The sequence below is a fragment of the Rhinopithecus bieti genome, unplaced genomic scaffold (genome assembly GCF_001698545.2).
Source record: "Rhinopithecus bieti isolate Rb0 unplaced genomic scaffold, ASM169854v2 scaffold_3763, whole genome shotgun sequence".
NCBI lineage: Eukaryota > Metazoa > Chordata > Mammalia > Primates > Cercopithecidae > Rhinopithecus > Rhinopithecus bieti.
In genome coordinates, this window is record NW_016804379.1 from 2,110,060 (window position 1) to 2,123,286 (window position 13,227).

Here is a 13,227-nt window from a genome sequence, read left to right on the forward strand (position 1 = left end):
TTTTTTTTTTTTTTTTTTTTTTTTTTGAGACAGGATCTCATTCTGTCAACCAGGTTCGAGTGCAGTGGCGCAATCACAGCTAACTGCAGCCTAAGTCCCATGGGCTCAAGTGATCCTCCCACCTCAGCCTCCTGAGTAGCTGGGACTACAGGTGTGTGCCACCATGCCCAGCTAATTTTTGTATTTTGTGTAGAGATGGGGTTTCGCCATGTTGCCCAGACTGTCCTCAAACTTCTGGGTTCAAGTGATCTGCCTGCCTCAGCCTCCCAAAGTGCTGGGATTACAGGTGTGAGCCACTGCTCCTCTCCTTCTTTGATAAAATTTATTTTTTTCTATTTTACTTAAGTCCTACATAAACAGAACAGCTTTCCGCACTTTCCAACCAGATTGATTTTTTTCTATTCAGAAATTCTAAAGGGTGGCAGGTTTGGGTTGAAATATATGGAGGGGGTGGATCAAGAGTTCTATTATGGACATGTTCATTTTGAGATGCCTACTATACATTTAAGTGGAGATGTAAAATAGGCAATTGACCTTGTAAGTCTGGAGTTCTGGGCTTGAGAAAGAATTCAGAAGTAAGCCACATAAAGATGGTATTTAAATTCATGAACTAGATGAGATCATCTAGAGAGAGTGAAGAGAGAGAAAAAAAGGATCCAGGATGGAGTCCCGAGGAAAACTAGCATTTAGAAGCCAGAGAAGGAAGACCCAGTAAAGATGACTAAGAAGAACATGTGAAAAAGTAGGAAGAAAGGCAGGAAAACCAAGAGAGGGGAGTGATTCCAGTAGCAAGTGGTTCATTTATTCAATAGGTATTTATTCAGAATCCACTGAATACCAGCCTCTATTTTAAGCACAAGAATAGGTTGAATAGAACAAAGCTTATAGTGAAAAAAAAAAAACAGGTAATAAAGAAATAAACTATTACCTATATAACAAGATGTCAGAACATCTTTTTGGACAATAAGTCCAATGAAGAAAAATAATGTAAGATATGGGAATAGCAACAGATAGAGGGTACAATTTTAGGGTGGTTAGTAAAGGCCCTATATGAAGAAATGAAATTTGAGCAAAGACTAGAAGGAAGAGAGCAAGTAAACCATGAAGATAATCTGGAGAAGAGCATTCCAGGTAGAAAGAATAGCGAGTGCAAAGGCTCTGAGGTGGGAGCACATCAGGTATGTTTGAGGAACAGCAAAGTAAGTCACATGGCTGGAGTAAAGTGAGTGAGGGGGAAAGTAGAGAGAATATTAGACAGGGAGCTACAGCCATATCATATAGGATTTATAGGGCCACCATAAGGACTTTAGATTTTGTCTAAATTGGGGGAAACCATTGGAGATTTGGATGACTATTACTTTTTTAAAAAATTAAGTATGAGGTGTGATTTTCAACCAAGTACATGTTATGCAAACCACTGAAGAGTACCACAAGTGTTCTTGAAAAATGTGGCTGAGTTTTTTCCTGATGGTAATTTAAGTGAAGGCCCAACATTATTCAGTGTGCATCTTCCCTCCTGTGCTAATAATAGTAATAGTAGTAATAATAGGTGACATTCATTGCAAGCTACATCCGGCTTTCTGCTAAACACTCCACAAGGGTATCTTATCTCCCCTTCACAACAACCCTGTGAAATAGATTCCATGATTATCCCCATATTGCAGAAAAGGAAATTGAGACTTAGAGTGGTAAGGTGACTTCCGCATGCCACACAGCCTTTGAGTGACTCTGACATCTATGAGATCCCAGCTTAACACTCATTCCAATCTGTTTATCTTAGATATTCAAGGTTGTTTACTACCTGATGCTTTGCCAAAGTTAAGAGAGAAATTTCTGAGTACCATCTAGACATTGTTTGAATGTGCTCTCAGATTCTTTAGTAACTCAACGTGATGTCCGGTTGACTCCTCCTGCTTGCAATATACATGTGAATTCTACCTCTTGTGACTCCTTGCAATGTCTTTCTCAATTGGTGTTAGCATTCTCTTCGTGCTGCCCCTTTTTAGGTGCTTGTTACTTCTTGAGCTCTGGTGATGAGCTCTCCCATGGAAGAGACCTCAATCTGTTGTCTCTGTCTCCATCAATTCATCCTACACCCTGTGGCCAGAATAACTTTGCTGAGAAACAGGTCTGATCTTGTTCTACTTAGAAATTCTCATGGATGGTATATTGCCTGTGGAATTACATCCAGATCTGGTAGCCTGGTTTCCCTTGGTTCAACCTCAGCCTACCTTTCCAGCCTTATTGCTGACTCTGCCCTTTGTAAACCCATGCTCTGGGCAGCACTTCCTGTTCTCACTTCTGCCTGTTGCTTGTGCATCTGTACTACCTCCTGCTCCCTTTCTGCCCCTAGAAATTCTGTCCAGATGATGTTTAAAGCTTAGCTCAGGGGTCACCTTTTCATGAAGATATCTCTGATCAGGACTACTGATAAATAATTGACCCTCCCCCACTTAATTTTCCTACCATATTTGGTACATGTCCTAATACAGGCCCTGTCACACCATCATACTTAAAGACCACATATTTGCCTCCCTCCCTCCCTCTCTACACACATGGAGACAAACTCAAATGTAAGCTCTTTGACATAGGGGGCTGTGATTCATTCATCTTTGAATTTGTAGTTTTTAATTTCTAGATAGCATAGTGTCTAGAATATAGTAAGTATTCAATAAATGTGTGTGGAATAAATGAATGAATTCAGGGAAAAGAAAAGGAGAGATGAGGAAAAGGGAAGATGAATACACTGGGGGCAGTTTGTAATTAATTAGACAAGTACACATTGATCATCTCTATGTAAAAGGCACCTACTCAGAATTGGGGAAGGAGTACAGAATTAACACTTCTATGAGAGATCCTCACCCCACTACTTCAACATGAAGGTCAAGGCTGCTGTTTTCTAACCCTGGTCTTTAAAGCCCATATGCTACTTCTCTTGCTTGAGCAGTTTCTTTTCGTGGTGCTCAATGTTCTGACCTTCTCATTCTAGCTCTCTTCCCTGCCCATTTTCTGGGGGTGAGGTCATCGGATGACATATTTGTTCTGGCTCATTTCGCTCTCTCAGGTTCTGTCTTTGACCTGTGCCAGGAAGAAGGCCTTTAGGAGAATGCATAGGGCTGGGCTCCGAGAAACAGTCTTCTGGCTAAATCACCAAGACCCAGAGCCAAAGGCAGCTTCATCTTGTAAACTATAGGCAGCCAGTTACCCTTTCTTCCTATAACCTTTGGGCTGTAGGAAGCTGCTTGACCACTAGTATAAGAATTGCTCTGCTGTTCATCTGGGGGGCTGTCAATGCTGTTCTGGTCTCCAAAGGATGCTAATAATGAAATAAAAACAGAAACAAAAGCAAACACTGGAGACAGGGCTCCTAAAAGAGCAGTAACCTTCATCTCTGGCCCTGTAACTCAAAAAGAAATTATAGATTGCACTGTCAGTAAAAGCTCCCAGGGCTCAACTGCTCATAATTAACTTGATTAACTGCTCACGACTGAGACATAGTGAGAACAGGTGTACATCTGGGGGCTTTGTATCTGGCTGAAGATACAGGCCTGACAAAACACCTGTCACTCCTTCTTCTTTTCTCCTTTCTGCAGGGATGTCCTAGAGACTGGAGGACAAATTTACAATGAGTAAATGTTGGCATGGGCACAGCTTTTGTCCAGCACCTTTTCCTGTATTATAGAAATATTAGAGGGTATAGAAAGTTGTAGGCTGGGCACAGTGGCTCAAACTTGTAATCCCAGCACTTTGGGAGGCTGAGGTGGGAGGATTGCTTGAGCCCAGGAGTTTGAGACCACACTGGGCAACATAGCAAGATGCAGTCTCTAAAAAAAAAAAAAAAAAATTAAAAATTAGCTGGGCATGGTGGCATGCACTTGCAGTCCCAGCTACTTGGGAAGCTGAGGCCGGAAGACAGCATTGAGCCTAGTAGTTTAAGGTTGCAGTGAGCTATGATAGCACCATTGCAGTCCAGTCTGGGTGACACAGAGTCAGACCCTGTCTCTAAAAGAAAGAAAGAAAGAAAATTATAAAGAAAAAATATAAATGAATGATGATCTTCCCAGAAGTAACCATTGTTACTCATTTGTTTCCTTTGTCCCTTTTAAATGTATGTTTTCATATTTGGTAGCAAGCTCTAAATATACTTTTATGTTTTTTTTCCTGCACATTATCCTTGGATGGACCTTTCTAGAGAACGCATTGGTAGAGAGCTAATTCAGGCAAGGGCTGCCCCCACTGTTCAGCAGGATCTAGCCTTTGGATGAGGCACACAAAGCATCACCTAATTCAGCACCCAGCACCACTGCAGTTGGATATGAAGCCTGAGACTGCAGGTTCTTGGATTAAATCTGCTGGAAGTATATGGAATTTTCAACACATTCTCCCAACCTTTTACCTTTTTAAATTTCTAGATAGCATAGTGTCTAGTGTCCACTGTTCTTGCCAGTTCAGATTTTTTTCTTTTTTTTTTTTTGGCATAATGCATTTGTATATTTGCATTTCCTTTCTTTAAAGCATTTTCTTAATGAAACAATTTATTCCTCAACATGAAAGGACTTCAAGATTGAAAATGTCTTTGGTTTTCAGTATAGGGTGCCTAGAGTCTCCAGTTTTTTTAGTTCCTTGGTTTTTTTATTTCCAGTTTTTTTAGTTCCTTGGTTTAATTTAGTTTTTTAAACTTATAATTCATTGAGGGTGGTTTTGAAGGTATGGAGGATGGGAAAGATAAACCCAAAAGGTAGCAGGAGAAAAAAAAGATGGACCAAACTTACATGAGAAAAATGGTATCTGTTTCAGAGTCATACTTCATATATCCCTCTTGGAATGCAGGATCAGAGAGGAGAAGTAGAAATAGGATTTTATCTGTGTGCTTTAAACAGACTCACGTTAAGCAGTATTCATGTGCATGCATGCCTGTGTGTCTGCAATGAAATCATGTTTTAAAGAGGATTCAGCTACATTATATTTATAACTATGTGGTTGCTACCAGCTACCAGCATGTCTCCTTGCGGTGGTTCACTTCTCTTTTCTCTGTGTCCTAATTCTGTTCTATAGTGTAGAGCTTTGCTGAAGCAGCCTGTTAGTCCCCCCACCACATACAATCCCAGCTGTGGCTTCCTGGGAATCTTATTCTGGTCCCATACAGTCCTTGTTCTGCTATGTTTGTCTCATTGCAGTAGAAAGTTTGAAGTATTGCAGCCTTCCTTGGCTGTGATGAATCAATCTCTCTATTTGGGGTCCTGTCCTATTAGTTCAGAATGAATGGACAAGTGGAGCTTAACTAGATCCAAGGTGCATTAGAAAACATCAGTTCAACAGCTTCCCAGGAGAACAAAAAGATATTATTGCTTCATTAATGTGCATTGGAAGCACCTGGGGAAAGTGGTTAAACCGCAGATTTATGGGCTCCACTTGGAGTTTCTGAGCTCATTATTTTTAGTAGAGCCTGGGAATCTGTGTTTAAACAAACACAGTAATATGATCCTGATACTGGAAGTTCAGAAACCACATTGAGACTCTGGGTGCCATATCCCATCACCCACCAGCAATATGGAAAAATAACACCATTTTCCCATCCCCTTTTCACCTCCATCCCTTAGGCTACATGTTTTGAATCATTACATATACTTCAACATTTATATTAACCCTTCATCACCTTGGTAATAACATGTGCAAGGTGATGGAGGGGCACACACTGTGATTCACTCCAGTTTAGCATCCCCTTCAGGATGGCCTGGGCCCCACTCACTCAGGAAGATTCAGGATATACCATGTGTAACTCTGGTTATAAAGTAGACATGCAGGGCACTACATGGAAAACACATTTCTGGGATGATGGACAAGGCAACTGCATTCTATGATTCATTGTGGCACAAGTGTTTCTTCAAGTCTCCTGATTTCTTGTTCAACTACACATAGATACCTCCTTTGAGCAGACATGAGTTCATTTCTGTGGGCATTCACGTTCCACTTCATGTACACATCCAGGCTCCCTTCACTCAGTCCATCTCCCATTTTTCACATGTAGAAACTTGCTCATATGTCCAAGTTTTGCATAAAATGCCATTATTTTTTGAGACAAGGTCTCACTCTTTCACCCAGGCTGGAGTCCAGTAGCATGGTCACAGCTCACTGCAGCCTCACCCTCGCAGGTTCAAGTGGTCCTCCCACCTCAGCCTCCAGAGTAGCTGGGACTATAGGTATGCACAACCACGCCTGGCTAATTTTTGTATTTTTTGTAGAGACGGGGTTTCACCATATTACTCAGGCTGGTCAAACTCCTGAGCTCAAGTGAGCCGCCCACCTCGGCTTCCCCAAGTGCTGAGATTACAGGTGTGAGCCACTGCACATGGCCAAAATGCCACTGTTATGTGCGCTTAGATAATAAACACTATTCAAGCTCTTTTGTGCACTGTGTGGCACACACACATACATGCAGTAAATGGCAGAGCATAATACAAACATTATAAGGTATTATTATGAGGTATAAATACACCTCAACCTTCTGGTGTAGATGTTCTTTTTATGGGGCAAACAGTATATGCTTTAGAGTCAGATTCAAATCTTAGCTCTGCCACTTACTAGTAACCTGATCTTAGAGGTTAGTTAAATGCTCTGGGCCTAAGTTCCCTCTTTAGGGTGAAATGAGAAGGCTTGTAAAACATGTAGAACTCTGCCTAGAACCTAATAGGAAACTCACAAATGTTAGGTACCTCCTATATTTTTATTTTTCTGTCTATGAAAGGAAATAGTCCTTAGATTTCTCTCATGCAGTACATAGCATGAAAAATCATCCTGGCCAAAATAAGCAAAGAAAGAGTTTATGAAAGGATATTGGGTGGCTCAAAGAATTGCCGGGGAAGTGAAGAGCCAAGTGTAGAAGAGAGGCTAGACCCCAGAGAGCTTGCAAGACCACAGCCAAAAATCACACCTTGGAGCATCCTGGTGGCTTGACCTCTGCCACAGCTGATCGTGTACACTGGATGCTGCTGCTGCTGCCTCAGTGACAAAATCAATTCTCCACTGTTCTTGTTCCTTATATCCACCACTTGCTCCAGAATCAAAAAGCTCTGAGAGAGAGGTCAACCTGGCTATGCCAGGGGCCCGGGCCTGCACTCCAGCTGGGATGGTCAGGAAGGTGGCTCTAGACTTTCTGGCTTCTGCAGTTGGAATTCCTCAGAATAAGAAGGGAATTGAGATGTCAGGCAGCCATAAAAGACAGCTGTCCAGGGTCTACTCTTACCATTTCTCATATGTTCACATACATATCCTCCCTGTCTGCATACACATTCACTCTCAGGTGCGGAGTCTGTCTGCTCCAGGAACTCCCCTCCAGCTTGGCACCACTCTGTTTTCAGATGCTACCTGAGACCTTTCTGCTATGTCTCTTTCCCCTACCCAGAATGCCCTCACCTGCCCCCTTTCCACCAAGGATCCTTGAATGGCTCAAATCTTGTGCTTTCTGCAAATGCCAACTCAGATATTACCTCTCCTTTATCGTGGTGCCCCCACCCTACCCACGACTTACTCCTTCCTCTGTGTTCCCAAGGCACTTTCTCTATGTCTCCGTTATTGCACTTGCCCCGTTTTACTACGGATAAGTATCATGTCTTTAATGGTCTGACCTTCCTCCCTTTCCTGGACCCAAGATGAGGCTCCTAAGGGCAGGAAGTCTATCTCATTCCACTTTGTAACCTTAGTTCTTAGCACCTAGTAGAGGCTTCATATATATATTTCTTAAGAAAATCATGCATTTCTCAGTTCTCTCTCAACACATAACATTTTGAGACACAAGACAAATCCGTCTGACAAATAGGAATAATTCATGTGAATGCGTGCTGGAATCTATAAAGTGTTGGATGGATTTAAGCCGTTATAATCATTTGTCTCATTCTGGTTTTACATATTTTCTGTTAAAGGGCCGGATGCCCTTATTCTACCTCATATTTTAACAGGACAAAGTAATGACGCGAGATTCCCGCCTACCTTTTTCAATTCTGCGGAGCCTCCTGCCTGGTTCCTTGCACTGTCAAAAAGGAAACCAGACGGAGGGGCGGCGGTACCGCAGAAACGAACATTCTAGCCTAGAGGACTTGCTAGTTAAGTCCCGCAAGAAGTTACGCCAAGTCCCCGCCGTCCCCCACCCTCGCCGCTGTCGCTCTCTCCCTGTTCAGGTTGGCTGTGGCAGCCCGCAGCCACAGGCTCCCCCCTGCTCGAGTCCCCAGCCCGCGTTCTCGCCGGGGTTCCCGAGCGCGGGCGTCCCTGGGAGAAGCTGCGATGGTCGCTCCCCGCTCGGTGCGGCCCGCGGGGCGGCCTCCCCCGCGCCTCTCGCTGCCTGCAGCCCAGCGGCCCCTTCTCCCTGCGTGGCCTCAATCACTCCACGCTGACCTCTGGGCCGCCGGGGGCCAGCACGTGACAGAGAAACTTTGGCAGTCGGGGCGGCGGGCGGCGGGGCGGAGGCGCGGGAGGCGGTGCGGCGGCCGAGCGTCCCCCCCGCGCGGGGGCCTCGGCGGGAGACGCTAGCCCCGCGCCGCGTTGCCTGGTGTGCGGATTGCGGCCGCCGAAGCGCCGCGCGGACCCCGGAGCTGCGGCGCGCGCGCTCCGCCGGCGGCGCGTCCACCCCGGCCCGCCTGCCGGCCGGCCCGGCGGGCGCTTTTTAGCGCCGGGGACGCTTTGGTGTCCGGCCCTCGGGCCGCCGCCCGCTGCGCGGGTGACAGCAATCCTTCTGTTCCAGCCGTTTCCCACTTTCCTCACTCCGTAATTCGGATGGGAAGTTGGGGAAGATGGACAGGGTCTTGCTGAGGTGGATTTCTCTCTTCTGGCTAACAGGTAAGAGTCCTTTTCTGCAGAAACGAATAACTTTGTATATTCCTGTAGTGGTTCTGTTCTCACCGCGTCCCCACCCCCCATTTTCCTCCTTACCATGTTTAAAGCTGCTTAGCGGTCTGGTGGAAAGTGGGGGAGGGGGCAGCGTGTGTGTGTGTGTGTGTGTGTGTGTGTGTGTGTGAGAGAGAGAGAGAGAGAGAGAGAGAGAGAGAGAGAGAGAGAGAGAATGATGGGGGCGGCGGGGGAGAAGCCCAATGACAAGTGAGACGCATCTAGATGCAGGTGTTTGACTCATTGGCGCTGAGGTTGTTCTTTCGAATGTGCATTTCCTCTCCATAAAACGGTTCTCCTTCGGTCTTATCCTGAGTTTGTAATGCTGTGAGTCCTGGGAAAAGCCTGGCTGGAATCAATGAAGCTCAGAGGGAGCTGATTAATTAAATGAACTGGTTTTCTGGAGGTGGGGGCTGGAGGACTGCCTCCTTAATTTTTTCCCTAGAGAAGGAGGGGGACCCAGGGCATTCTCTCTGTGGCTCTCTGGAGGGTGCAAGGAACTGGAGGTTGGGAAGGAGATGGGGATGGAACCTTCACTGGTTGTAGAGGTTAGGGCCTGTCTCTCTCTCACTTGGTATCATTTGGGGAGTGGTCCCAAATGATGATTAGAAAGCAGAAGAGCCTTTCTAATAGGTGCACTCTCTTGGGGTCAGGAGATGCTCTTATTCTTAACCCGTTTCCCCACATGAGGATTCCAGTTCCCTTAGGGATACAGAACCTTGGGGGTGGCCATCCCTGAGAGATTCACAAAGCAGCCCTGCTGAAGGGAGTGGGATGGAGGTGAGGAAGGTTTGGATAGCTTGGACTGGGTCAGAGGCAACCATTCAAATCAAGGTGGAGGCAAAATGATGGAAGAAACAGAACAAGGGGTCAGAAAGGTGAGGACAGGATGGGGATGGAAGGCAGAAGAGAAAAGGAAAATAGCACCACATGAGAAGTTTTGTGCCCTCTAGGATCACCATCAAAATCAAGGCACTAGGCAAAGGGGAACAAGCTTAAAATAGCTAAAACAAGTCATGGAAAGAGGGTAAAATACATTTAGCAAGAAAAGGCAAATACCCCATTTCCCTTAGCTTCAGAATAAGATTCTTCGTTGCCTAAATATTTTTCCCATTTCAAATGAAATGCCCCTAACATTGCCCTTGCCTCACTGCTGGGTTTAGGCTGGGGGAGGCACCCTTAGCAGAGTTAGCCTCTTCTTTTGGCTGCTTTGAGTTCATCCCTCCCACGTTATTCAAATATGAATCATCTCTAATTTCAGGATTTGGCTGATCCATGCCTCCCTGCTCCCCTGGCCTCCCGGTGCCTTCCACTCCCACCCTCACTGATTCTTCACATCCTTAATCTGCCTCTACTCTCGGTTGTCAATATTCTCAGGGCACTTAGTCCTTGAGCCTGTATCACAACAGCCCTGAAGTCAGCCAGTCATCTGGGGAGGGGTCCCTGAGTCAGAGGTGCTCTTACAGACACACTGAGGTCCGCCTAAAAGAAGTACTCTGGGGGTTTGCAGGGAGTGACAGAAGGGAAACATAGGCTCTCTTTGGATGGCTCACAGCTTTTTATGAAATGGAATCATATCACTGGAGGGGACTACAGGAACTGTAGTTCAGCCCTCTCAGTTTATACAGATGGAGTCCTATAGAGGCAGTATGCACATAGCACGTTCATGATTGATTAGGGACTAGATCCCAGTTCTCCCGAACCCCAGACCAGTCCCATTTGCCCTTTCCTAAGCTGCCTCTCTGGGCTTTTTGCTGGAGGGCTTTTTGTTTTATTTTTGTTTTGAGGGAAGTGATGCTTTGTCTGTGCCTTCTGCCACCTGCACCTGGAGAGGCTGTTCTGCTTGGAATCAGGCAACAGGTTAGTTATCAGGACCAGCTCAGCTGTCAGATGGCTGGGGATTCTTTGCTCTGAAAATGAGACTGACTCCTGGGATCCCATTGATCATCCTCTGCTCCCTGCTCCTGCTTTCCCCTCATCCCATCACTGCTGTCAGAGGTGTGGACAGACAAGCTGCCTCTCAGCCTCAGCAAAGTAAAGGAGCAAACAATGGCGGCTGGGGAGGGGAGGGAGGAGACAGAAGCAGACAAGGAGGAGATGAATTCAGACTCATTCTTCGCAGAGAACCATGAGAAGAAAGGTGAGAAATTTTAGTCCAGCCCAATCAATGAATTCTCTTTTGAGGGGGTGGTAGAAAGGAAGGGAGACAGGGAAGGACAGATTAAAAATGAGACAGAGAGCCAGGAAAAAAAACCACATTCATTCTTCCTCTCCCTCCCTTTCTCTCCCCATCATCTCTCTCCCACTCCCTCTCTATTTCTCCTCCGCTCCCCTCTCCTCCTGTTTCTCTTTTTTAATGCAGGCTGAGCAATTTCTAATCAACACTTCAGTTTTTTCCTTGAGGCTCTAGCAGCTCCTTCCTTGTCTTTCATTACTAAAATTCTGTGTTTCTTCTTGTTATATATTTAGCCTCATGATTCCTTATTGTCATCATGATGTTACTTCCTGTAATATATTGGTTTTGTTATTGCTGCTGTTGTTGTTGTTATTTTGAACAAAACAAAATGCTTACCAGCTGCTATTTTAGCAACAGGTGCCATCTAGCAATAAGACTTGAAGGAGGGTTCACTCTGTCTTTGTTCCTGAATATGGGTGGCGTTTCATCCTTTCCTGGCAGCAGAGGCTGTGAGAAACGCTGGAGCTGTGTCGACACTCTGGGAACACACTCCTGGAGCAAGCGGTGTGTTTTCCTGGAAGCTTCTTTGGCTATCTCTATAATGAAGATTGCTTGGTGGATTAGCATTTCTTTTTCTTTTCTTTTTTTTTTTCTTCTTTCTTTCTTTCTTTTTTTTGAGACTCAAGAGTCTCACTCTGTCACCCAGGCCATAGTGCTTTGGCACCATCTCGGCTCACTGCAACCTCCACCTCCTGGGTTTAAGCAATTCTCGAGCCTCAGCCTCCCAAGTTGCTGGGATTACAGGCACGTGCCACCACATCTGGCTAATTTTTGTATTTTTAGTAGAGACAGAGTTTCACCATGTTGGCCACGTGGGTCTCAAACTCCCCACCCCAGGTAATATGCCTGCCTTGCCCTTCCAAAGTGCTGGGATTACAGATGTGAGCCACATGCCCGGCCCTGGCTTAGCATTTCTTTTGGTTTCACTTGTTTGTCTATTATACAAGCACATATTAAATTTGTGTGATTTCTAAGGATTATAATAAGTACTGAAAATGAGGCACTAAAAGACTTAGTCCTTGCCCTCAAAGAGTTGTCAGTCTAGTCAGTAATTCGACTAGGTTTTCATCCAGGTGCAGTTGTTCATGCCTGTAATACCAGCACTTTGGGAAGCTGAAGCAGGCGGATCTCTTTGAGCCCAGGAGTTTGAGACCAGCCTGGACAACATGGTGAAACCTCATTTCTACAAAAAATACAAAAAAAATTAGCCGATTACAGGCTTGCACCTGTAGTCCCAGCTACCCAGGGGGCTGAGTGGGAGGACTGCTTGAGCCTGTGAAGTAGAGGCCACAGTGAGCTGAGATTGTGCCACTGTACTCCAGCCTGGGTAACAGAGTGAGACCTTATCTCAAAACAAAAACCAAAAACCAAGTTTTCCAGTCATTTTGTTATGGTCGTTAAAGGTCCTTTGATGAGAGCCATACCCCTGCTGTGAGAGCATGGAGGAAGCACACTCAACCCAAACCAGGAGTGGTGCAGCAGCTCGGAAACAAATTCCCAGAAAACGTGATAGCTGAGTTAAGATATTTGTTCATGAATAGTCAGTGAGTGAGTTACTCCTATGTGCCAGAAATTATGCTGGGGTTAATAAGATGAATAAGTCATAGCCCTTGCCTTTAAGGTACTCAGTCTGGTGATGGAGACACCAGTTGTGGAGTAGCATTGTGGGAAAGCTGGTGACTGAAGGATAGGCTTGGGTGTAGAGAGTTAAAATGTTGTTATTAGCCCTGGAGAAAGAAGAATCACTTTTAGAGACTGCTGACACCTCAGCTTCCATTATCTCTTTTCCTGTCCTGTATACCTTCCAATTTCTCTTCCTCCTCTGTTCTACTTTTCTCCATGGAACTTACCTCGTTCATCTTCTTTCATCACTTTAGCACAGCTCTGCCAACTCGGCATCATCCCCCAGCCTGGATGCTTCTCTCTGGACTAGGAGAGGGAAGTTGTTTCAATATCCTCATCTCATCACTCTTTACATTTTAGACATAGGAATATTCTGGGTGGCTAGTTTATATAAACTTAAGTATCAGTGTGAGTAGTCCTGCACTACTCGCACCACAGTGCAAGTACCTAGTGCTTAGTTCAGTGTTAGTAGTGTTAGTATCAGGACACGG

At 45.2% G+C, this 13,227-nt stretch overlaps 1 protein-coding gene across 6 annotated transcripts in view; it reads left to right on the forward strand.

Moving 5' to 3' along the window:
• The window catches only part of ILDR2 (immunoglobulin like domain containing receptor 2), an 80,766-nt gene that overhangs the window by 11,029 nt on the left and 56,510 nt on the right, over positions 1 to 13,227 (forward strand). For 4 of the 6 annotated variants that reach the window (XM_017867622.1, XM_017867617.1, XM_017867620.1 and 1 more), the window contains exon 1: positions 8,690 to 8,829. The exons of 1 other annotated variant lie outside the window; for it this stretch is intronic. In XM_017867622.1, coding sequence (XP_017723111.1) covers positions 8,784 to 8,829 — 46 coding nt within the window. In that variant the 5' untranslated portion in view covers positions 8,690 to 8,783. Of the gene's footprint in view, positions 1 to 8,689; positions 8,830 to 13,227 lie in introns of those variants that run through there. One more of the 6 variants, XM_017867618.1, reaches the window with a different exon arrangement.